This window comes from Entelurus aequoreus, linkage group LG04 (genome assembly GCF_033978785.1).
Source record: "Entelurus aequoreus isolate RoL-2023_Sb linkage group LG04, RoL_Eaeq_v1.1, whole genome shotgun sequence".
NCBI lineage: Eukaryota > Metazoa > Chordata > Actinopteri > Syngnathiformes > Syngnathidae > Entelurus > Entelurus aequoreus.
Genome location: NC_084734.1, coordinates 90,173,839 through 90,200,384, shown reverse-complemented (window position 1 = coordinate 90,200,384; position 26,546 = coordinate 90,173,839). Strand labels below are relative to the sequence as shown.

Here is a 26,546-nt window from a genome sequence, read left to right as displayed (position 1 = left end):
ACAAACATAGTTTTACTCCGCATACAGACACACACAAACATAGTTTTACTCCGCATACAGACACACACAAACATAGTTTTACCCCGCATACAGACACACACAAACATAGTTTTACTCCGCATACAGACACACAAAAACATAGTTTTACTCCGCATACAGACACACAAAAACATAGTTTTACTCCGCATACAGACACACACAAACATAGTTTTACTCCGCATACAGACACACACAAAACATAGTTTTACTCCGCATACAGACACACACAAACATAGTTTTACTCCGCATACAGACACACAAAAACATAGTTTTACTCCGCATACAGACACACACAAACATAGTTTTTACCCCGCATACAGACACACACAAACATAGTTTTACTCCGCATACAGACACACACAAACATAGTTTTACTCCGCATACAGACACACAAAAACATAGTTTTACTCCGCATACAGACACACACAAACATAGTTTTACTCCGCATACAGACACACACAAACATAGTTTTACTCCGCATACAGACACACACAAACATAGTTTTACTCCGCATACAGACACACACAAACATAGTTTTACTCCGCATACAGACACACAAAACATAGTTTTACTCCGCATACAGACACACACAAACATAGTTTTACTCCGCATACAGACACACAAAAACATAGTTTTACTCCGCATACAGACACACACAAACATAGTTTTACTCCGCATACAGACACACAAAAACATAGTTTTACTCCGCATACAGACACACACAAACATAGTTTTACTCAGCATACAGACACACAAACATAGTTTTACTCCGCATACAGACACACACAAACATAGTTTTACTCCGCATACAGACACACACAAACATAGTTTTACTCCGCATACAGACACACACAAACATAGTTTTACTCCGCATACAGACACACACAAACATAGTTTTACTCCGCATACAGACACACAAAAAACATAGTTTTACTCCGCATACAGACACACACAAACATAGTTTTACTCCGCATACAGACACACACAAACATAGTTTTACTCCGCATACAGACACACACAAACATAGTTTTACTCCGCATACAGACACACACAAACATAGTTTTACTCCGCATACAGACACACACAAACATAGTTTTACTCCGCATACAGACACACACAAACATAGTTTTACTCCGCATACAGACACACACAAACATAGTTTTACTCCGCATACAGACACACACAAACATAGTTTTACTCCGCATACAGACACACAAAAACATAGTTTTACTCCGCATACAGACACACACAAACATAGTTTTACTCCGCATACAGACACACAAAAACATAGTTTTACTCCGCATACAGACACACACAAACATAGTTTTACTCCGCATACAGACACACAAAAACATAGTTTTACTCCGCATACAGACACACACAAACATAGTTTTACTCAGCATACAGACACACAAACATAGTTTTACTCCGCATACAGACACACACAAACATAGTTTTACTCCGCATACAGACACACACAAACATAGTTTTACTCCGCATACAGACACACACAAACATAGTTTTACTCCGCATACAGACACACACAAACATAGTTTTACTCCGCATACAGACACACAAAAACATAGTTTTACTCCGCATACAGACACACACAAACATAGTTTTACTCCGCATACAGACACACACAAACATAGTTTTACTCCGCTTACAGACACACACAAACATTTACGAGTGAGTTTGAGCTCTCGGCAATGAGAAATATCCATTAGTGTGACTTCTTGAACAGGTGCGGTAGAAAACGGATGGATGGATTAAAATTAGAGATGTTCGATAATATCGGACTGCCGATATTATCGGCCGATAAATGCTTTAAAATGTAATATCGGAAATTATCGGTATCGGTTTCGGTCCGCACAAGAAATAAATAAATAAATAAAAAAAATATATATATATATATATTTTTTTTTTTTTGTTATTAAATTTTGTTATTAAAACATCCATTTACACTCATTCACACAAAAGGGTTGTTTCTTTCTGTTATTAATATTCTGCTTCCTACATTATATATCAATATATATCAATACAGTCTGCAAGGGATACAGTCCGTAAGCACACATGATTGTATTTCTTTACGACAAATTTTTTTTTAAAAACCCCGGTCCATGGGACACATTTTCAAGCATTGACCGTTCCGCAGTTACAAAAAGGTTGGGGACCACGGCCCTAAAACATGGTCCGCAGTTACAAAAAGGTTGGGGACCACGGCCCTAAAACATGGTCCGCAGTTACAAAAAGGTTGGGGACCACGGCCCTAAAACATGGTCCGCAGTTACATGGTCCGCAGTTACAAAAAGGTTGGGGACCACGGCCCTAAAACATGGTCCGCAGTTACAAAAAGGTTGGGGACCACGGCCCTAAAACATGGTCCGCAGTTACATGGTCCGCAGTTACAAAAAGGTTGGGGACCACGGCCCTAAAACATGGTCCGCAGTTACATGGTCCGCAGTTACAAAAAGGTTGGGGACCACGGCCCTAAAACATGGTCCGCAGTTACATGGTCCGCAGTTACAAAAAGGTTGGGGACCACGGCCCTAAAACATGGTCGGCAGTTACAAAAAGGTTGGGGACCACGGCCCTAAAACATGGTTGGCAGTTACAAAAAGGTTGGGGACCACGGCCCTAAAACATGGTCGGCAGTTACAAAAAGGTTGGGGACCACGGCCCTAAAACATGGTCCCCTCTTTAAGGCAACACTTGCCTTGACCTTCAAAAGTTACAATTCAAGGCCTGTGAACTGAATTATTTTACATCCAATTATGCTGACAATTTTATTGAAAATAAACTCAATATAAAAAGATTCACTATTGAATTGTTATACACTGACTTTATTTGCACTTCTACACTGAATTTTAGAAGACTGAAATGTTTTTCAATGAAGTTGTCAGCATAATTTGGTGTTAAAAAAAATTCCGTTCTCAAAATTCAAATGCAAAATATTCAGTTCCATAAATTCAGTGTCCAAAAAAAAGCTTTTGTAATAAAGAGACAAATGAACCTCCATAGTTGTAGTCATCCCCAGTCACACAGGAAGAGAGAAGAGCTCCACCACGAGTCATGCTTGGATCTGCTCCGCATGGTAATGAGGATGAAGTGTATGGACTCACCCACAGGCGGCCAACCTCATTAAAAGCCAATTAGTGTTTGTTTGAGGCCAGAAGCTCCTCATGCCAACACCAGGATCAAAGCACTTACTAGTCGTATATCCCTCACATCTTCTTTCTTTCAATCCATTTGGTGTCCAACGAGAGGTTAGCTTGCAGGAAACACACTTGAGCTTTCACACGTTTGCCATTAAGGAAGTTTTTGCTGTCAAACCATCAGGAAACATTTTATTATCTGTAAAAGTTGTCAAGTAGCATTTTAGAATTAAAGGGGAACTGCATTTTTTTTTAAATTTTGTCCATAATTTTAGCATTAAAGGGGAACTGCACTTTTTTTTTAACCTCTTAAGGCCCAAGCTGTTTGTTTACATGCTTTTTTTTCATTTCTCTTTGCTATTTGGACTTATTGGACCCTAATTAGAATAAAAACTAAGAATTGTCTTTTGATATGATGTACTTAGTCCAAAAGTACACAAACGTGTACTTCATGTTTAGTGACATGCTAATTCTTATTTTTACACTTTTTTTTTCCAAATTCCATTGTATGTTATACTCTTCTGACACCACTGTAACAATCATTTGTATCAACAATGTAGGAACAATGAATATACCAACAATGGTAATAGACAACATAGCAATAATGGTAATAGACAACATAGCAGTATAAGTGTCCACATAAAGGACCACAAGACCCCAATTTAGTAGAGTACACAATTTTGGAAATAAGAGCTAAAAGGTGCTGTCCACACATGTGGCCACTAAGCCTATAGTTAAATTGCCTATCATTCCAGGGTTTCCCACACATTCATTTATTTGTGGCGGCCCGCCACGAAAGAATTAGGTCCGCCACAAAAAAATAAAATTAAAATAAAAAAATTAAATATTTTTTATTTTTATTTATTTATTTATTTTTTGTCCTGTCCAGCTTCTCAGGCAAATCATATAGTTGATGTAGATGTAGATGATCATATAGTAGATGTAGATGTAGATGATCATATAGTAGATGTAGATGATCATATAGTAGATGTAGATGCCCATATAGGCTGTTCACATTTACTTTACAAAAGAGAAGTGTAGGATACTTCTCTTGTTGCCTTATTTGTATTTGACTTTATTAATGTATTTCTATTAGAAACACAACATGTGTGCAGGCAGTAGGAAACACATGGTTAAGTGTAGGGAGTAAAACTGATTCAAGATTTTTGGAGCTCTTTGTTCAGTGGATCAGATGTTTGATGAAGCTCTGTGTCTATCTACCACCACTACTGTTTTCTGTTTATTTGTTACTGACTGTGGCAGGACACCTGTTTCACTTTATGTTGCTGGTAAATAATATGCTTGTAGTAGTAGGCTAAAGTTAAATTATTTAGTATGCACTAATTAAAGGGGCAGAGCTTTGAGACATGTTAGCTTTTATATTTTATAAGATATATTTTTTGTAAGAACCACAATTAATAAATATATTTCAGTGAATAACTTATTGTTCAAATCTGTATATAAATATGTACATAAAGTGTTGTAATTATATTGTAAAATGGATGGATGGATGGATGGACGTTTAAAACAAAACTGTTATTATTAATTAGTAAGTATACATTTTTTGAGCCTTTTTAGAGAAAATCAAATCATTGTAGTACATTATGCAAATTACTCGATGTCATGGTGACCACGCCCATAGCCACGCCCCCCACCGCCACAGGTATCTTGGCAGTTAATGGGAAACACTGCATTCACAATCATTATGGGAGACAAGAACTTTTTTGTAGGATTCTAAAGATGATAAAAAAAAGGCTTGCAGAGATGCCGCTAATAGGAGTCGACATTGTAACCTTCAAAGCCCTCGAAAACAACTTCAAAACCCTCCAACGTTTCATATACACACTGAAAGTCTATATATAATGTAATAACATACACTTTCATAACAATATGTAATATGGACAATATTTACCGTATTTTGATCATGTTATGCATCAGCGGAACTTATTTCCTCAGCGCATTTATTTCCGTTCCCATAGCAACGTACTTCCGGCAACAAATGTGTTGTTTTCTTACAAATGCGTGTGTTTTCTAATCATGGCAGACTTGGTAATAGACAATGAAGATGGCTATTTTTGGACAAATGAGGATTCACAACCTTATCTTTTTTTAACCTTAATATACGGAGGATAAACTACTGGTTATAGAAGCGAGCACGAAGAGAGACTAAAGTGTCGGAGCAGACGGAAGTGACGTGAATTGTATTCATATAGCGCTTTGCATAGTAAAACTTATTACCGTATTTTTCGGAGTATAAGTCGCACCGGCCGAAAATGCATAATAAAGAAGGAAAAAAACATATATAAGTCGCACTGGAGTATAAGTCGCATTTTTTGGGGAAATGTATTTGCTAAAAGCCAACAGCAAGAATAGACATTTGAAAGGCAATTTAAAATGTGTAAAGAATAGTGAACAACAGGCTGAATAAGTGTACGTTATATGAGGCATAAATAACCAACTGCTATGTTAACCTCACATATTATGGTAAGAGTCATTCAAATAACTATAACATATAGAACATGCTATACGTTTACCAAACAATCTGTCACTCCTAATCGCTAAATCCCATGAAATCTTATACGTCTAGTCTCTTACGTCAATGACATCAATAATATTATTTCATATTTTACGCTAATGTGTTCATCATTTCACACATAAGTCGCTCCTGAGTATAAGTCGCACCCCCGGCCAAACTATGAAAAAAAACTGCGACATATAGTCCGAAGTTTTGTAGATCAATACAGTCTAGTCTGCAAGGGATACAGTCCGTAAGCACACATGATTGTGCGTGCTGCTGCTCCACTAATAGTACTAACCTTTAACACGTAATTTTACTCATTTTCATTCATTACTAGTTTCTATGTAACTGTTTTTATATTGTTTTACTTTCGTTTTTATTCAAGAAAATGTTTTTAATTTATTTATCTTATTTTATTTTATTATTTTTTTTAAAAAGGACCTTATCTTCACCATACCTGGTTGTCCAAATTAGGCACAATAATGTGTTAATTCCACGACTGTATATATCGGTATCGGTTGATATCGGTATCTGTAATTAAGAGTTGGACAATATCGGAATATCGGATATCGGCAAAAAAGCCATTATCGGACATCCCTAATGACTACAAAATGTATTACAACATATACACATTTCACAGTCACTTATGATGTTTTAACAGGGCTAATGTTAGCATATGTGCTGCTAAAACATAACTTACCGCAACAAGATTTCTCTTGTAGGAAGTGGAAGTCTCGTAGGCTAAGATGTGAACAATTCTACTAGTGTTGTCCCGATACCAATATTTTGGTACCGGTACTGGTACTAAAATGTATTCCGATACTTTTCGATACTTGTCTAAATAAAGAACACCACAAAAAATTGCATTATTGGCTTTATTTTGACAAAAATCTTAGGGTACATTAAACATATGTTTATTATTGCAAGTTTGTCCTTAAATAAAATAGTCAACATACTAGACAACTTGTCTTTTAGTAGTAGGTAAACAAACAAAGACTCCTAATTAGTCTGCTGACATATGCAGTAACATATTGTGTCATTTATACACCTATTATTTTGTCAACATTATTAAGGACAAGTGGTAGAAAATGAATTATTAATCTACTTGTTCATTTACTGTTAATATCTGCTTACTTTCTCTTTCAACATGTTCTATCTACACTTCTGTTCAAATGTAATAATCACTTATTCTTCTCTTCTTTGATACTTGACATTAGTTTTGGATGATACCACACATTTAGGTATCAAACCGTTGGTCATACTCAAAGTCCTCATGTGTCCAGGGACGTATTTCCTGAGTTTATAAACATAATATGAACTTGAAAAAAACGAAAAAGGATTTTGAGATGCTAAAAAATATCGATGTAATCATAGTCGCATCGACTAGATACGCTCTTGTACTTGGTATCATTACAGTGGATGTCAGGTGTAGATTCCACCAATGGCGTTTGTTTACATTCAGGTACGGCGTCATTAGCGGTGACGGCGGTGAGCTACGGTGTGTAGTGAAGCATGTTTAGATATTCCTCGTCCTGCAGGGATGATACTTGTAAGAAACAAACTTTATTTGTCGCCATGGAGGCGAGGATTAGTGATTTAGAAGTAGCTACAACACGGCAAACTGTGGATGAACTTCAGCCGCTAGCTAGCTAGCTATGTATTAAGGAAGTACCTCTTCCTAAAGGCGTTTTAGTGTTATAACTTCACATTTATCGTTAGTTTTTAAGCCAAATTGCGTCCATTCTCCCTTTTCTGTCTACACACTGTGTCTGCTTGTAAGTACTCCGTGATTGTGCGCTGCCGAACATGCTCCTCTGCTCATAAAACCAGCAATGTCATGACATGACGATGACGGGGCGGTGGGGGTCCGGTACTTTTTACAGGCGGTATAGATTCATTAGTATCGCGGTACTATACTAATACCGGTATACCGTACAACCCTAATTTCTACTGAAACTAATAATAATTATATACATTTTATTATTTGCAGTTTGTAAGTAAACATTAAGAAGCTGTGCTGCCTCGTGTAGTATGAGTGCGATCATGTGACCGCCAGGCTTCGTTTGATTGGTGAAATGGATTCAAACGTCACTAAGGCTTACGTTGGATTGGTGAAGTCTCTCTGAGGAGCTGAAACGACACGTCTTTGCAAGCAGCAATCAATAGATTATAGATAAATATAATGAAACGTAGCGATCGATATGAAACTGACTGTAACAGAGTAAAAGTAGTGTTTCTTCTTCACGGAAATACTCTAGCAAAAGTAGGGTTGCAAAGGGGTGGAAACGTTCCATAAATTTAACCACGGGAAGTTAAGCTCGGGAAGTTTGGAAATATTGACCTTTTTTTGATTATTCAAAGTTGGACACTGTCCATGGGAATATATGGGAATTAATGAGAATATATGGGAATTAATGAGAATATATGGGAATTAATGAGAATATATGGGAATTAATGAGAATATATGGGAATTAATGGGAATATATGGGAATTAATGAGAATATATGGGAATTAATGAGAATATATGGGAATTAATGAGAATATATGGGAATTAATGGGAATATATGGGAATTAATGAGAATATATGGGAATTAATGAGAATATATGAGAATTAATGGGAATTAATGAGAATATATGGGAATTAATGAGAATATATGGGAATTAATGAGAATATAAGGGAATATATGGGAATTAATGACAATATATGGGAATTAATGAGAATATATGGGAATTAAAGAGAATATATGGGAATTAATGAGAATATATGGGAATTAATGAGAATATAAGGGAATATATGGGAATTAATGAGAATATATGGGAATTAATGAGAATATATGGGAATTAAAGAGAATATATGGGAATTAATGAGAATATATGGGAATTAATGAGAATATATGGGAATATATGGGAATTAATGAGAATATAAGGGAATATATGGGAATTAACGGGAATTAATGACAATATATGGGAATTAATGAGAATATATGGGAATTAATGAGAATATAAGGGAATATATGGGAATTAATGAGAATATATGGGAATTAATAAGAATATATGGGAATGAATATGAATTAATGGGAATGAATGACAATATATGGGAATGAATGGGGAATTCCAATAATGATATATTATTGGTCACTTGTCTACATGCTGCTGCATCTTTGTGGCATTGTTGACGTAGTTCTTTGCACACTATTTGCACATGTACACCGCCTTTCTGCCTACATTGGTTGGGGTGAAATGTCTCCACACTTTAGATGGTGTACGTGGTGGCATTATTCTCTTTGTATTTATGTATTCTTGTAAAAGACTAATGCAATGCCACACACACAGATATAAATAGTCAGCTAAACAATTGGAGTAGTCTTTACAAATATTTGACTGATGAACAAATGAATAGAAATAGGCTAGATGAATAAATGAACATGCTAAATGAAACTATAAGCTACATTCTTGTATGACAACAGAATGGTTAGCAGAACAGAAGGCAGAGGAAACTACACCTTTTCATTTACTATTTGCTACTTGAACTTTACACATCACAAAAAAGGTCAATTCGGATCGCTAACGTTGTTAGCATAAATGAATGGGATTTAACATCGAGAAAATTAGCACCACAGCTAACGGAGAAATATTTCCGGTTCATTATGAGACTGTGGTGGTACATAAACCTAGCTAGCTAGACATATTGGCCCCAAAGTCATGGAACAAGTACAGGAACAGCTAGCTAGCTTGAGTGGAAGTCTGCTAGAGTAGTCTACAGTCATACAGTAACAAACAATTACACATCTATTCCACTTAAATACCATAGATCAAATATATTTACCCCATCAACACTTACCTGACTGGATGAAGTCAAATACTAGTGTGGCCTGCTGTAGTGTGTAGCATGCTGGCAATTATGTGATGGAGGAAGGCACAGTACAGGGTTGAAATTCTACTGAATTTGCATGAAATCAGGTTGTTTTAGCTAATAATAATACTGCAAGATCTAGCATGTTGCATTCAATGTGTATTCCCATTCATTTCCCATTCATTCCCGTTAATTCCCGTATATTCCTGTTCATTCCCATGGAAAGTTTCCAACTTTGAATATTCCCGGAATTTTGCAACCCTAAGTAAAAGTAAAAAGTATGTCAAATTAAAACTACTCTGACAAGTACAAAAATATATCCAAAATGTTACTTTAGTAGGTCTAATGTGGTAAATGTAGCGCGTTACTCCCCGCCTCTGCTACGTTAGCTAATTGGCTAAATAAAAACAAAAGGTTTATACTTATTTTACAAATATGTTATGTACCGTATTTTTCGGACTATAAGTCACAGTTTTATTCATAGTTTGGCCGGGGGTGCGACTTATACTCAGGAGTGACGTATGTGTGAAATGATGAACACATTAGCGTCAAATATCCAATAATATTATTGATGTCATTCACGTAAGAGACTAGACGTATAAGATTTCATGGGATTTAGCGATTAGGAGTGACAGTAAACGTATAGCATGTTCTATATGTTATAGTTATTTGAATGACTCTTACCATAATATGTGAGGTTAACATAGCAGTTGGTTATTTATGCCTCATATAACGTACACTTATTCAGCCTGTTGTTCACTATTCTTTAGACATTTTAAATTGCCTTTCAAATGTCTATTCTTGCTGTTGGCTTTTAGCAAATACATTTCCCCAAAAAATGCGACTTATACTCCAGTGCGACTTATATATGTTTTTTTCCTTCTTTATTATGCATTTTCGGCCGGTGCGACTTATACTCCGGAGCGACTTATACTCCGAAAAATACGGTATGCAAAATGGTTGGTAAACAAATGTGTTAAATAATTTGACTGTGTTGTGATTGAGTGAATGAGTACATTCTGTTGAATCTGTCCTCTGTGGTTATTCAAGTGTAAAAAAATAAAATAAAAACCACTCCTGCCATTTTTTGTTTTCATTGCTTGAAAAGTGCAGCTGGGAATCATATTTGAGGCAATCTCTGTGTGCTTCACTGATGAGGTAAATCCAGGTAAAAGGCAAAATACCCCAGATTGATTATTCTTCCACCGTCCACAGCCATCATGGAGATGAGCGCTGGATGGATTGTTACGCTCTGAAATTCACTAATTAAGATGCTGATGGTGCAAAATGGGCTGAAAGTCATTATGAAGATGCGTGAGCGGGTTTATCCCACGTCCAGGCGACATTTTGCTAATGATGGAAATCTTCCACAGTATTCCCTGTGCTCAGGTTCTAAATGGTTCAATTTCCTGTGTTTGGTGTCGGGTTGTTTACCATTCCACACATATTAAGTAACGCTTCACGCAGCAGATGGCCTGGAGTAGAACGGCAGTCACTAGGTTGGAATGTCATTATGTCTGCTAGGTGTTAATTATGCCATTAAGTAAACACTTTAGTCAATACCAAATGTTTGAAGCGTACGTTATATTGCACAGTGGATTGTGGTCTTCATTTGTTTAGTCTGCAGCAACGTTCCTTCTAAGGTGCACAATTGTGCTCTGCTTACGCGTCCTCTGAAGTTAAATGAAATCCAATGTGAACTCTAAACCCAATAAACACATAACTATTTGTTCTGTAGGATTTTGCAATGCCACTCTGTGATTGACAGGTGACAACCAGCGGCCCTAACAGATAAAACAATGTTCATCAACTAGGGGTGTAACGGTACACAAAAATGTTGGTTCGGTACGTACCTCGGTTTAGAGCACAGTCCGGTTAATTTTTGGTACAGTAACAAAACAACAAAATATACATTTTTTGGTTATTTATTTACCAAATTGGTAAACAATGGCTTTATCCTTTTAACATTGTTCCCACTATAATAATTCTGCCCACGTTAATCAACATTAAACTGCCTCAAGTTGTTGCTCAGATTAAATAAAATGACAAAACTTTTCTTCTACCTATAAAAAGTGCAACATTAAACAGTTTCAAGTCAACTCAACATGCTTCATTTATTACAGCATTTGGGAAGCCAGTAGTTGATTTATGATGTAAATGTTATATTATTATCAACATGTGATAGCAGGGACCCTGACATTCTAAACTAGGCTGCTGCATTACTAATGATTCATGCAGTGTTTCCCACACATTCATTTATTTGTGGCGGCCCACCACGAAAGAATTACGTCCGCCACAAATAAAAAAATTAAAAAATATATATATATATTTTTTTTTTGTCCTGTCCAGCTTCTCAGGCAAATCATATAGTTGATGTAGATGTAGATGATCATATAGTTGATGTAGATGCCCATATAGGCTGTTCACATTTACTTTACAAAAGAGAAGTGTAGGATACTTCTCTTGTTGCCTTATTTGTATTTGACCACTACTGTTTTCTGTTTATTTGTTACTGACTGTGGCAGGACACCTCTGCCTCTGTTTCACTTTATGTTGCTGGTAAATAATATGCTTGTAGTAGTAGGCTAAAGTTAAATTATTTAGTATGCACTAATTAAAGGGGCAGAGCTTTAAGAGACATTTTAGCTTTTATATTTTATAAGATATATTTTTTGTAAGAACCACAATTAATAAATATATTTCAGTGAATAACTTATTGTTCAAATCTGTATATAAATATGTACATAAAGTGTTGTAATTATATTGTAAAATGGATGGATGGACGTTTAAAACAAAACTGTTATTATTAATTAGTAAGTATACATTTTTTGAGCCCTTTTAGAGAAAATCATATCATTGTAGTAAATTATGCAAATTACTCGATGATGTCGTGGTGACCACACCCATAGCCACGGCCCCACCGCCACAGGTATTTTGGCAGTTTATGGGAAACACTGTAATGTATAGCTGAAAAAATGGTAGAATAGCAATAGGAGAGACTATTCATCCCTGAACACCATGGAGTTCATGTAGGCTTAATGATGCACTTACATTATTATATCAACTATCAGAGACAGAAACCCTTCATTTAACATAATGTCCTTTTTTGCTGCTTCTACACATCTCAATCAACACAGAAAAAGGTAAAGTGAAATAACAGACAGACAGGGCTTTGCTGTCCGTAACACACACACACACACACACACCGCAAAATGAGCTAACGTTACGCTAAAAGCGAATTAGTTTTCACCTCAAGCCAGGACTGCGAGCGAGCTGAGCTGCAGTTTATATTTCTAGAAGGTCAACGGGCTCATAGTGATGTTACTAGTAGTTGACTGGGAGGTGTTTATTATCATTTGAGGAGAGTCCGCTGCCTGATGCTTACCTGCTAAACGCTAAGCACTGACTACATGCGCTCTGAATACGCACTGCTGATTGGCTGTTACCACTCTGAATACGCACTGCTGATTGGCTGTTACCACTCTGAATACGCACTGCTGATTGGCTGTTACCGCTCTGAATACGCACTGCTGATGGGCTGTTACCGCTCTGAATACGCACTGCTGATTGGCTGTTACCGCTCTGAATACGCACTGCTGATTGGCTGTTACCGCTCTGAATACGCACTGCTGATTGGCTGTTACCGCTCTGAATACGCACTGCTGATTGGCTGTTACCGCTCTGAATACGCACTGCTGATTGGCTGTTACCGCTCTGAATACGCACTGCTGATTGGCTGTTACCGCTCTGAATACGCACTGCTGATTGGCTGTTACTGCTCTGAATACGCACTGCTGATTGGCTGTTACCGCTCTGAATACGCACTGCTGATTGGCTGTTACCGCTCTGAATACGCACTGCTGATTGGCTGTTACCGCTCTGAATACGCACTGCTGATTGGCTGTTACCGCTCTGTTTGTAAGCAATCAGATGGTTGTGTGGGTGTGACAATGCTGGGTGCTGTGTAGAGGACTGACAGAGACAGAGGCGGAAGGAAGCTACTTAACATCATCGTGTGGAAACTCGTTCGGTACACCTCCGAACCGAACCGAAACCCCCGTACCGAAAGGTTCCCCCCCTATCGTCAACACTGTTCAATTATTCTAACCTCTGTTGAGAGGCTTTAAAGATGAGAGGAATTCCATCAATCACTTTATTGAGCAAAACTGTTTATATTCGGCCGTAACCAGACTAAAAACATGACTAAAGAACTCATATCTAGAAAACCTGGTCATTTTGTGCCGTACGAACCAGACTCAAATCAATTCTTTGTCATATCAAAGCAGCAGCTCTCTCTCTCACCTGCACCAACACACGCCCTCAAGGCACTTAGCCACTGATGCGTTTATGGCCTCACAAAAAGTCGGACAACTCCATCACCACACAAAGGTTGTGACACTCTGACTCCTAAATCAGATGTTTGCATATTCTACTTTCATTTATAGGCTGGGCAAATATAAGCCTTGGCTTCAGCTTATTCATTTTTTGCTCATTCGTTTTCTTTTCGTGTGTAAATGTGTATGATTGTTAAATATGTATAATCTGTACTAGGAATGTTGATAAATGCTTTAAAATGCAGAAATTATCAGTATCGGTTTCAAAAAGTAAAATGTAAGACTTTTTAAAAGGCCGCTGTGTACACGGCCGTAGGGAGAAGTACAGAGCGCCAATAAACCTTAAAGACACTGCCTTTGCGTGCCGGCCCAGTCACATAATATCTACGGCTTTTCACATACACAAGTGAATGCAAGGCGTACTTGGTCAACAGCCATACAGGTCACACTGAGGGTTGCCGTATAAACAACTTTAACACTGTTACAAATATGCGCCACACTGTGAACCCACACCAAACAAGAATGACAAACACATTTCGGGAGAACATCTGCACCGTAACACAACATAAACACAACACAACAAATACCCAGAACCCCTTGCAACACTAACTCTTCCGGGACGCTACAATATACACCCCCCGCTGCCCCCTACCCCCATGTTTCAAATTCCAAGCTGCTGTTTTGAGGCATGTTAAAACAAATAATGCACTTTGTGACTTCAATAATAAATATGGCAGTGCCATGTTGGCATTTCTTTCCATAACTTGAGTTGATTTATTTTGTAAAACCTTGTTACATTGTTTAATGCATCCAGCGGGGCATCACAACAAAATTAGGCATAATAATGTGTTCATTCTACGACTGTATATATATTGGTTGATATCGGAATCGGTAATTAAGAGTTGGACATTATCGGAATATCGGATATCGGCAAAAAAGCCATTATCGGACATCTCTAATCTGTACTGTTAAATTGACCAAACAAAATGGTTGATCATATGACCAAAATAAACTCATTTGATTTCATTTGTTAAGAATGTTAATTAATGAATATTAAACATGAAATGTTGTTACTAGATTAAAGAAATGCTAATAAAAAAGATACATTTTACAGACAGAAAGTTCCAGGAATGTACACTTTATCCCATGCTTACATCTCATTGTGCAACATGAGAACATTTTAAGGGGAACTGAATGTTGTCCAGGGTGTACCCCGCCTTCCGCCCGAATGCAGCTGAGATAGGCTCCAGCACCCCCCGCGACCCAAAAGGGACAAGCGGTAGAAAATGGATGAATGTGATCTCCGATAGGGGTACAAATTGTTTCCAAAGTAGGACCCCCACCCAAACATACAATACTAGCACATAAACAAGATTTGTTTTTGTTATTTTCATTGTATTAATCAAACATTTAACTTGTTATTAAGTCAGGTTTGGGACAGGTGTGATGCTAGTATGCTCACATGTGTGCACGTCCGATGTTGCCAGTAAGATTTAGTTTTGGAAAACAACAAACACACAAAGTGTAAATGCCAGGTTGTGACACTCTGACTCCTAAATCAGATGTTTGCTTATTCTAATGTCATTTGTTAAGAATGTTAATTTATGAATGTTTATCATTAAAGGCCTACCTAAAATGAATTTGTTTTATTTAAACGGGAATAGCAGATCCATTCTATGTGTCATACTTGATCATTTTGCGATATTGCCATATTTTTGCTGAAAGGATTTAGTAGAGAAAATCGACGATAAAGTTTGCAACTTTTGCTGCTGATAAAAAAAGCCTTGCCTGTAGCGGAAGTAGCGTGACGTCACAGGAGGTAATATTCCTCACAGTTCCCCGTTGTTTACAATGGAGAGAGAGATTCGGACCGAGAAAGTGACGATTACCCCATTAATTTGAGCCAGGATGAAAGATTCGTAGATGAGGAACGTTACAGTGAAGGACTTGAGAGGCAGTGATGGACGTATCTTTTTTCGCTCTGACTGTAACTTAGGTACAAGCTGGCTCATTGGATTCCACACTCTCCTTTTTCTATTGTGGATCATGGATTTGTATTTTAAACCACCTGGGATACTATATCCTCTTGAAAATGAGAGTCCAGAACGCCAAATGGACATTTAAAGTGACTTTTATCTCCAAGACAATACATCGGTGACACACTTAGCTACTGAGCTAACGTGATAGCATCGTTCTCAAATGCATATAGAAACAAAATAAATAAACCCCTGACTGGAAGGATAGACAGAAGATCAACAATACTATTAAACCATGTACATGTAACTACACGGTTAAAAATTCTCAGCCTGGTAAGGCTTAACAATGCTGTTGCTAACGACGCTAAGGCTAATTTAGCAACTTAGCAACTGGACCTCACAGAACTATGATACAAACATTAGCGCTCCACCTACGCCAGCCAGCCCTCATCTGCTCATCAACACCCGTGCTCACCTGCGTTCCAGCGATCGACGGCGCGACGAAGGACTTCATCCGTGGGTTTGGCGGCAAGCATCGGCTAGGCGTAGTAAGTATTGACTGATTGAGACTTTTATTAGTAGGTTGCACAGTGAAGTACATATTCCATACAATTGACCACTAAATGGTAACACCCGAATAAGTTTTTCAACTCGTTTAAGTCGGGGTACAAGTAGTCCTTGTTGTGTTGCTGTAAGTATTGTACTTAGCCGCTAATACACCGATCGATCCCACCTACAACTTTCTTCTTTGCAGTCTCCATTGTTCATTAAACAAATTGCAAAAGATTCACCAACACAGATGTCCACAATACTGTGGAATTTTGTCGAAGAAAACAAGAGGTTTTTGTATCGGTCGATGGGGTCCAACCACTTCCGTGGATTTTGTGACGTCACGCGCATAAATCATATCCAAAGGACTTTTTCAAGCGGAAGTGTGGCGGGAAATGTAAAATGTCACTTTATAAGTTAACCCGGCCGTATTGGCATGTGTTGCAATGTTAAGATTTCATCATTGATATATAAACTATCAGACTGCGTGGTCGCTAGTAGTGGCTTTCAGTAGGCCTTTAAATGTTGTTACTAGATTAAAGAAATGCTAATAAAAAAGATACATTTTACAGACAGAAAGTTCCAGGAATGTACACTTTATCCCATGCTTACATCTCATTGTGCAACATGAGAATGTTTTAAGGGGAACTGAATGTGATCTCCGATAGGGGTACAAATTGTTTCCAAAGTAGGACCCTCACCCAGACATACAATATTAGTACATAAACAATATTTGTTTTTGTTATTTTCATTGTATTAATCAAACATTTAACTTGTTATTAATTCAGGTTTGGGACATGTGCAGTGGATTAGATGTTTACATATGGTGACAGAATACAAACACACTCACTGTAATGCCTAGCAGTTGTGCACCACTACAATAAAGAATACACTACACATTATTTACTTGACAGAGCTTTTGCTGGTACAGGTGTTCCTAATATGTTGGCTGTAGCACAGCAAGTAACTGCACCATGTTTTAAAGATGAGGTCCCATTGGACCAGTACCAACCTTTCTGACCGCCCTCGCTGCTTTACATGCACGGGATCAAACTTTCACTTCTGCCTCCAAGCCCTGGCGTAAACAAACTCAGCGTAAACAAACTCAGCGTAAACAAACTCAGCGTAAACAAACTCAGCGTAAACAAAGTCAGCGTAAACAAAGTCAGCGTAAACAAACTCAGCGTAAACAAACTCAGCGTAAACAAACTCAGCGTAAACAAACTCAGCGTAAACAAACTCAGCGTAAACAAACTCAGCGTAAACAAACTCAGCGTAAACAAACTCAGCGTGAACAAACTCAGCGTAAACAAACTCAGCGTAAACAAACTCAGCGTAAACAAACTCAGCGTAAACAAACTCAGCGTGAACAAACTCAGCGTAAACAAACTCAGCGTAAACAAACTCAGCGTAAACAAAGTCAGCGTAAACAAACTCAGCGTAAACAAACTCAGCGTAAACAAACTCAGCGTAAACAAACTCAGCGTAAACAAACTCAGCGTAAACAAACTCAGCGTAAACAAACTCAGCGTAAACAAACTCAGCGTGAACAAACTCAGCGTGAACAAACTCAGCGTAAACAAACTCAGCGTAAACAAACTCAGCGTGAACAAACTCAGCGTGAACAAACTCAGCGTGAACAAACTCAGCGTAAACAAACTCAGCGTAAACAAACTCAGCGTAAACAAACTCAGCGTAAACAAACTCAGCGTAAACAAACTCAGCGTAAACAAACTCAGCGTAAACAAACTCAGCGTAAACAAACTCAGCGTAAACAAACTCAGCGTAAACAAACTCAGCGTAAACAAACTCAGCGTGAACAAACTCAGCGTGAACAAACTCAGCGTGAACAAACTCAGCGTAAACAAACTCAGCGTAAACAAACTCAGCGTAAACAAACTCAGCGTAAACAAACTCAGCGTAAACAAACTCAGCGTAAACAAACTCAGCGTGAACAAACTCAGCGTGAACAAACTCAGCGTAAACAAACTCAGCGTAAACAAACTCAGCGTAAACAAACTCAGCGTAAAGAAACTCAGCGTAAACAAACTCAGCGTAAACAAACTCAGCGTAAACAAACTCAGCGTAAACAAACTCAGTGTGAACAAACTCAGCGTAAACAAACTCAGCGTAAACAAACTCAGCGTAAACAAACTCAGCGTAAACAAACTCAGCGTAAAGAAACTCAGCGTAAACAAAGTCAGCGTAAAGAAACTCAGCGTGAACAAACTCAGCGTAAACAAACTCAGCGTAAACAAACTCAGCGTAAACAAACTCAGCGTAAACAAACTCAGCGTAAAGAAACTCAGCGTAAACAAAGTCAGCGTAAAGAAACTCAGCGTAAAGAAACTCAGCGTAAACAAAGTCAGCGTAAAGAAACTCAGCGTAAACAAACTCAGCGTAAACAAACTCAGCGTGAACAAACTCAGCGTGAACAAACTCAGCGTAAACAAACTCAGCGTAAACAAACTCAGCGTAAAGAAACTCAGCGTAAACAAACTCAGCGTAAACAAACTCAGCGTAAACAAACTCAGCGTAAACAAACTCAGTGTGAACAAACTCAGCGTAAACAAACTCAGCGTAAACAAACTCAGCGTAAACAAACTCAGCGTAAACAAACTCAGCGTAAACAAACTCAGCGTAAAGAAACTCAGCGTAAACAAAGTCAGCGTAAAGAAACTCAGCGTGAACAAACTCAGCGTAAACAAACTCAGCGTAAACAAACTCAGCGTAAACAAACTCAGCGTAAACAAACTCAGCGTAAAGAAACTCAGCGTAAACAAAGTCAGCGTAAAGAAACTCAGCGTAAAGAAACTCAGCGTAAACAAAGTCAGCGTAAAGAAACTCAGCAGGGCTTCCATGCAGCCTGATGAGTTATTGCCTCCGTGTGTTTGTCATTCTTTCATTTAAGTCCTACTCATGCACCTTCAAATATGCAGTGTTGATTTCTGCAGTTGAAAGCGAGTGTGCTGGCAGTGATTTTCAACCACTGTGCCGCGGTACACTAGTGTGCCGTGAGATATTGTCTGGTGTGCCGTGGGAAATTATGCAACTTCACCTAATTAGTCCAAAAAATATTTTTTGCAAATCAATAATTATAATAATGTGCCGTTGTCTAGTGTAGAGCTTGGCAGGGTAATCTTGTAATAGCAGGTGGCAGCAGGTAGTTCATTGCTTTGTAGAAGTCGGAACGCGTCGAGGATGGTTTGTCGTGATCCCAATATGCAGAGCACAGTGTGCAGGTAAAAAGGTATGTAACGCTTAGGGATGATGTTCAAAACCGGTTCTCCCGGTTGTTCGATAAGAAAAGAACCGATTCCATGGACTCGAATCCCTTTTTGAGAACCGGTTCCCGTTATTGAGGCCACTATAGTAAAGAAAAAGAGTTGGTTCTTTATTCGAATCCCTGGGAACGAATCCCTTCCCACAGGAAATGCCCTGTGGGACGGCAATGTTATGCCCATTTGATTGTAGACTCTTACTGACACCTTGTGGCGATATGAAAATACTACGCGTCATTAGTTTGGGCACTTCCGGGTTGGCGAGTCAGTTCAGTTCATGAGACAATTGAGAAGTAGACAAGTTGTGTTAGCTCCTACAAGCCTTGGAAAAGATAAGTCTGTAAGTAAACTGTTCAACTTGTTTATATAACTCAATATTAAGGTGGAAAGTGGTTACATTTGATACTAAGATGTTTATTGAAAACGATTTTTGTTCACTGTTTTAATGGATGTTTTGACGACTTAAAATGGCTGCCAGTCGTGTATTTCCACCATCGCAATAGTTTCAACACTCAAAAGTATTTGTTTGATGATAGTACTGTATATTTGTGTGAAGCTAATATTTACATATTGTGTATTACATTTGAGTATGTTAATTGAATCACATAGCTTATACATTTGTCATTGTGTGTATTTCAGTTTTAAAAAAATAATAATAACAGTCCAGTGCAAAACAAAAGTAAAGATAGGAAAAGACCAAGCAAGATCAACAACAATAAAGAGCCTAAATGGATTAATGTGCTTTGGAACTTTATTAGACGTCTTGGATTGTTTGTTAGCTGTCTGCCTGTGTGTGTAGTTAGTATGTTCCAATAGCAGCAGAAGTGCACTTTTTGGAGAGCTGTATTATTTTCAGTTTTGTGCCCAAGGGACTGATTTTATTTAACACTATATCATTATTTATACACCTATAGTGATCACAGAGACAGCTTGTTTTTGTGTTACTGTATATATTTGTTTTTCTGAAAAATCCCACTTAATATACTTTGGGTAACAACAGTCAATATTTATTTATTTATTTTATTTTATTTTTTTCTTATAAAATAAAAGTGAGCTTTTGTTAAACCAAATATTGTGTTTTTTTCCATATACAACAACATATCTGGATTCGATAAGAGAATTGATAAAGAATCGGTTCGATAAGAGGATTCGATAATGGGCTTGAACCCGATAATTTCTTATCAAACATCAATCATCCTTAGTAATGCTTAAACCAAAAATTAACAAAAGGCAAGTCCCGCTAGGAAAAGGCACTGAAGTATAGGGATGGCTATGTAAAACAAAAGTAGAACCGAACTGGCTACAAAGTCAACAAAAACAGAATGCTGGACGGCAGCAAAAACTTCCCCATGCCAAACATGTGTGTGTGTGTGCAGAGTTCCCCATGTCAAACATGTGTGTGTGTGTGCAGAGTTCCCCATGCCAAACATGTGTGTGTGTGTGCAGAGTTCCCCATGCCAAACATGTGTGTGTGTGTGTGCAGAGTTCCCCATGCCAAACATGTGTGTGTGTGTGTGCAGAGTTCTCCATGCCAAACATGTGTGTGTGTGTGCAGAGTTCCCCATGCCAAACATGTGTGTGTGTGTGTGCAGAGTTCCCCATGCCAAACATGTGTGTGTGTGTGTGTGCAGAGTTCTCCATGCCAAACATGTGTGTGTGTGTGTGCAGAGTTCCCCATGCCAAACATGTGTGTGTGTGTGTGCAGAGTTCCCCATGCCAAACATGTGTGTGTGTGTGCAGAGTTCCCCATGCCAAACATGTGTGTGTGTGTGTGCAGAGTTCCCCATGCCAAACATGTGTGTGTGTGTGCAGAGTTCCCCATGCCAAACATGTGTGTGTGTGTGTGCAGAGTTCTCCATGCCAAACATGTGTGTGTGTGTGCAGAGTTCCCCATGCCAAACATGTGTGTGTGTGTGTGCAGAGTTCCCCATGCCAAACATGTGTGTGTGTGTGCAGAGTTCCCCATGCCAAACATGTGTGTGTGTGTGTGCAGAGTTCCCCATGCCAAACATGTGTGTGTGTGTGTGTGTGCAGAGTTCCCCATGCCAAACATGTGTGTGTGTGTGTGCAGAGTTCCCCATGCCAAACATGTGTGTGTGTGTGTGCAGAGTTCCCCATGCCAAACATGTGTGTGTGTGTGTGTGTGCAGAGTTCCCCATGCCAAACATGTGTGTGTGTGTGTGTGTGCAGAGTTCCCCATGCCAAACATGTGTGTGTGTGTGTGCAGAGTTCCCCATGCCAAAGACGGAGTTGGTGCAGAAGTTCCACGTGCTCTACTTGGGTATGACGTCAGTGTCTCGGCCCATAGGTACAACCCGGCCCACCAATGAATTCCTCCCACTGTTATTGCTGGTTGACGCTTTCATGTGTGTGTGTGTGTGTGTGTGTGTGTGTGTGTGTGTGTGTGTGTGTGTGTGTGTGTGTGTGTGTGTGTGTGTGTGTGTGTGTGTGTGTGTGTGTGTGTGTGTGTGTGTGTGTGTGTGTGTGTGTGTGTGTGTGTGTGTTCCCCAGGTATGGACATCCTAAACGGGGCTATTGACAGCCTGGTGTCGTCCACAGGTAAGGAGGTGTGGACTCCCGTCATTCTCAGCATCGCTGACACCACTCTGGCCGTCATCAAGGAGAAGGCATGTTTCTTTGTAGATGATATAGGATTATATATGTGTGTATTAAAGTGTATTTGTTGTGTGCGCAGGAGGAGGAAGAAGAGGTTCTGGTAGAGTGCCGGGTCCGCTTTTTGTCCTTCATGGGTGTTGGGCGGGACATCCACACGTTTGCTTTCATCATGGACACTGGAAGCCAACACTTCCAGTGTCACATCTTTTGGTGTGACCCCAATGCTGGATGTGTGTCTGAGGCTGTGCAAGCAGCGTGTGTGGTAAGTTGGTCTTATTGTCGTCACAATACAACAACGTGCTGAACTATATTCACTTGTACTGTCACTCACTGAAGTGGCCTCACATTTCAGCAAGTCGCTCCTCCAGGGACAAATTCAGGTCTAGCTGTACAAAGGACTCCCTGTGGGAGTGTACAGGGTACAAAGGACCCTAATAATAATAATACAAAATAAATGCCTCTGCGCAGAGCATAGATCCAACGAATCGATGACTACATTTATTGCCAACTATTTCTATAATCGATAGGGATGTCCGATAATGGCTTTTTGCCGATATCCGATATTCCGATATTGTCCAACTCTTTAATTACCGATACCGATATCAACCGATATATACAGTCGTGGAATTAACACATTATTATGTCTAATTTGGACAACCAGGTATGGTGAAGATAAGATACTTTTTTTTTTTAAATTATAAAATAAAATAAGATAAATAAATTAAAAACATTTTCTTGAATAAAAAAGAAAGGAAAATTAATTTAAAAACAGTTACATAGAAACTAGTAATGAATGAAAATGAGTAAAATGAAGTGTTAAAGGTTAGTACTATTAGTGGAGCAGCAGCACGCACAATCATGTGTGCTTACGGACTGTATCCCTTGCAGACTGTATTGATATATATTGATATATAATGTAGGAAGCAGAATATTGATAACAGAAAGAAACAACACTTTTGTGTGAATGAGTGTAAATGGGGGAGGGAGGTTTTTTGGCTTGGTGCACTAATTGTAAGTGTATCTTGTGTTTTTTATGTGGATTTAATTTTTTAAAAAAAAGTTTAAAAATTAAAAAAATAAAACCGATACCGATAATGAAAAAAAAACGATACCGATAATTTCCGATATTACATTTTAACGCATTTATCGTCCGATAATATCGGCAGGCCGATATTATCGGACATCCCTAATAATCGATTAGTTGTTGCAGCCTTAATCATGTCCTTCCATGTTCATGCCAATTTGTCTTACAGCTGCGGTATCAGAAGTGTCTGGTGGCGCGGCCGCCCTCGCAACGTGCCGGCACCTCGTCCCCTCCCGCCGCCGACCCCGTGACCCGGCGGGTGAGCACCAGCGTGAAGCGCGGCGTCCAGTCTCTCATAGACACTCTGAAAGCCAAGAAGCAGCCGTCTGAAGTCCCCCAGCAGTGACCCGGCCGCCACCCGCACCAGCACCCTCCGTCGCCATGGTAACCAGTCATGTACATACATGTTAGCTGAACGAGAAGGTGTTTTTAATGCAGAGGAACACTTATTCGGGCCGGGATGTTGCTCCACTCTCTCCCAATCAGATGGAAGCTTCTGAATGAAGAGGAAAGGCTTCTTGATGGAAGCCATTGTAACAATAATCCAACACTAAATGAATCTAGAGGAACATATGTAGATAGAAGAGATGCATGTAATCTTGGCGCTGGTTGAGAATGGCGTATTCACGAGACGAGAAGGACAGCACAAGTCGCCACTTGACCGTAAATTGATCCACGTCGGCACAAAAAAAAAAAACATAATTATCATCGTCGACTCACTCAAATGAAAAATGTTCCGTGTGTTTTATAGGAGTTCCTTTCTTTTGCTTTGGTACGTGGTCTCCTGGCTACAAGTCCACACGTCACTCGGTCCTCAGGAATCTTTACGCGCACATTTATACGCCGTCAACAGAGGTCACATGTCAAGAAGTCAACTGCCTGCTTGGTTCCGCTTTGGTCAGAGAGTCCAAAAGTCTGACGTCACCGCTCTTAAAGTCGTGCCAAATGATGCATCCCTGAAATATTCTGTGTCGGGAGCGCGCTTGGGGGCGGAGCTCTGTGCCTTGTTCAGACATATCCGCGTTATTAGCGATGTCAATGATTATAAATATTATGTATCCCCTACTAACTTTTTTTGTCATTAATAAAATGAGTCCAGTGTTTCCCATAAACTGCCAAGATACCTGTGGCGGAGGGGGCGTGGCTATGGGCGTGGTCACCATGACATCATCGAGTAATTTGCATAATTTACTACAATGATAGGATTTTCTCTAAAAAGGCTCAAAAAATGTATACTTACTAATTAATAACAGTTTTGTTTGAAACGTCCATCCATCCATCCATTTTACAATATAATTACAACACTTTATGTACATATTTATATACAGATTTGAAGTTATTCACTGAAATATATTTATTAATTGTGGTTCTTACAAAAAATATATCTTATAAAATATAAAAGCTAAAATGTCTCTTAAAGCTCTGCCCCTTTAATTAGTGCATACTAAATAATTTAACTTTAGCCTACTACTACAAGCATATTATTTACCAGCAACATAAAGTGAAACAGAGGCAGAGGTGTCCTGCCACAGTCAGTAACAAATAAACAGAAAACAGTAGTGGTCAAATACAAATAAGGCAACAAGAGAAGTATCCTACACTTCTCTTTTGTAAAGTAAATGTGAACAGCCTATATGGGCATCTACATCTACTATATGATCATCTACATCTACATCAACTATATGATCATCTACATCAACTATATGATCATCTACATCAACTATATGATCATCTACATCTACTATATGATCATCTACATCAACTATATGATCATCTACATCAACCATATGACTTGCCTGAGAAGCTGGACAGGACAATAAAAAAAAATATTTTTTATTTATTTGTGGCGGACGTAATTCTTTCGTGACGGGCCGCCACCAATAAATGAATGTGTGGGAAACACTGGAGTCCAAAATCACACGTTTTGTACAATGCCAAGTCTGTACATGTACCGTATTTTTCTGAGTATAAGTCGCTCCAGAGTATAAGTCGCACCGGCCGAAAATGCATAATAAAGAAGGAAAAAAACATATATAAGTCGCACTGGAGTATAAGTCGCATTTTTTGGGGAAATGTATTTGCTAAAAGCCAACAGCAAGAATAGACATTTGAAAGGCAATTTAAAATGTCTAAAGAATAGTGAACAACAGGCTGAATAAGTGTACGTTATATGAGGCATAAATAACCAACTGCTATGTTAACGTAACATATTTATGCCTCATATAACGTACACTTATTCAGCCTGTTGTTCACTATTCTTTAGACATTTAAAATTGCCTTTCAAATGTCTATTCTTGCTGTTGGCTTTTAGCAAATACATTTCCCCATTCAGAGCATTATGGTAATAATCCACATTTGGTATCATTGCCATCGCTAATAACGCGGAAGTGCTGCGGCTGTCTGAACAAGGCACAGAGCTGCGATACGTCATATTTCAGACATACAACATTTGTCACGACACGGCCAGCACCTGCACTTGACTGGCAGACTGTGAACGCAGTCTGAACGTACAGCAAACTCACAAGGAAGTGATCGCTCATCACACGTCAACAACATGTCAAATATCATCTGTTGTGACAATAAATGCATCATGGATCAACCTTTGGAGTATGTTTGCTTTTTTGAAATTATATTTAGCAATCTAAACAACTGTATTGTTCAAAAGTAACACTATAATAAGAACACACGTTCATAAAGCATTAGTAAATACTGAATTCATTATTTACAAAGCATATTTCCGACATTACTCATCAGTAGAAGTACAAACCCCGTTTCCATATGAGTTGGGAAATGGTGTTAGATGTAAATATAAATAGAATACAATCATTTGCAAATCCTTTTCAAGCCATATTCAGTTGAATATGCTACAAAGACAACATATTTCATGTTCAAACTCATAAACTTTTTTTTGGTTGCAAATAATCATTAACTTTGGAATTTGATGGCAGCAACACGTGACAAAGAAGTTGGGAAAGGTGGCAATAAATACTGATAAAGTTGAGGAATCAATCAATCAATCAATCAATGTTTATTTATATAGCCCTAAATCACAAGTGTCTCAAAGGGCTGTACAAGCCACAACGACATCCTCGGTACAGAGCCCACATACGGGCAAGGAAAAACTCACCCCAGTGGGACGTC

At 38.6% G+C, this 26,546-nt stretch overlaps 1 protein-coding gene across 1 annotated transcript in view; it reads left to right on the top strand.

The window, feature by feature from the left end:
• LOC133649166 (amyloid beta precursor protein binding family B member 2) overlaps positions 1 to 24,110 on the top strand; it is a 190,917-nt gene extending 166,807 nt beyond the window's left edge. Inside the window, exons 11-14 of the mRNA XM_062045998.1 lie at positions 21,933 to 22,013; positions 22,217 to 22,332; positions 22,401 to 22,583; positions 23,575 to 24,110. Of these exons, the coding sequence (XP_061901982.1) occupies positions 21,933 to 22,013; positions 22,217 to 22,332; positions 22,401 to 22,583; positions 23,575 to 23,751 (557 nt within the window). The 3' untranslated portion in view covers positions 23,752 to 24,110. The remainder of the gene's footprint in view (positions 1 to 21,932; positions 22,014 to 22,216; positions 22,333 to 22,400; positions 22,584 to 23,574) is intronic.
• Positions 24,111 to 26,546: the final 2,436 nt, after the last annotated feature.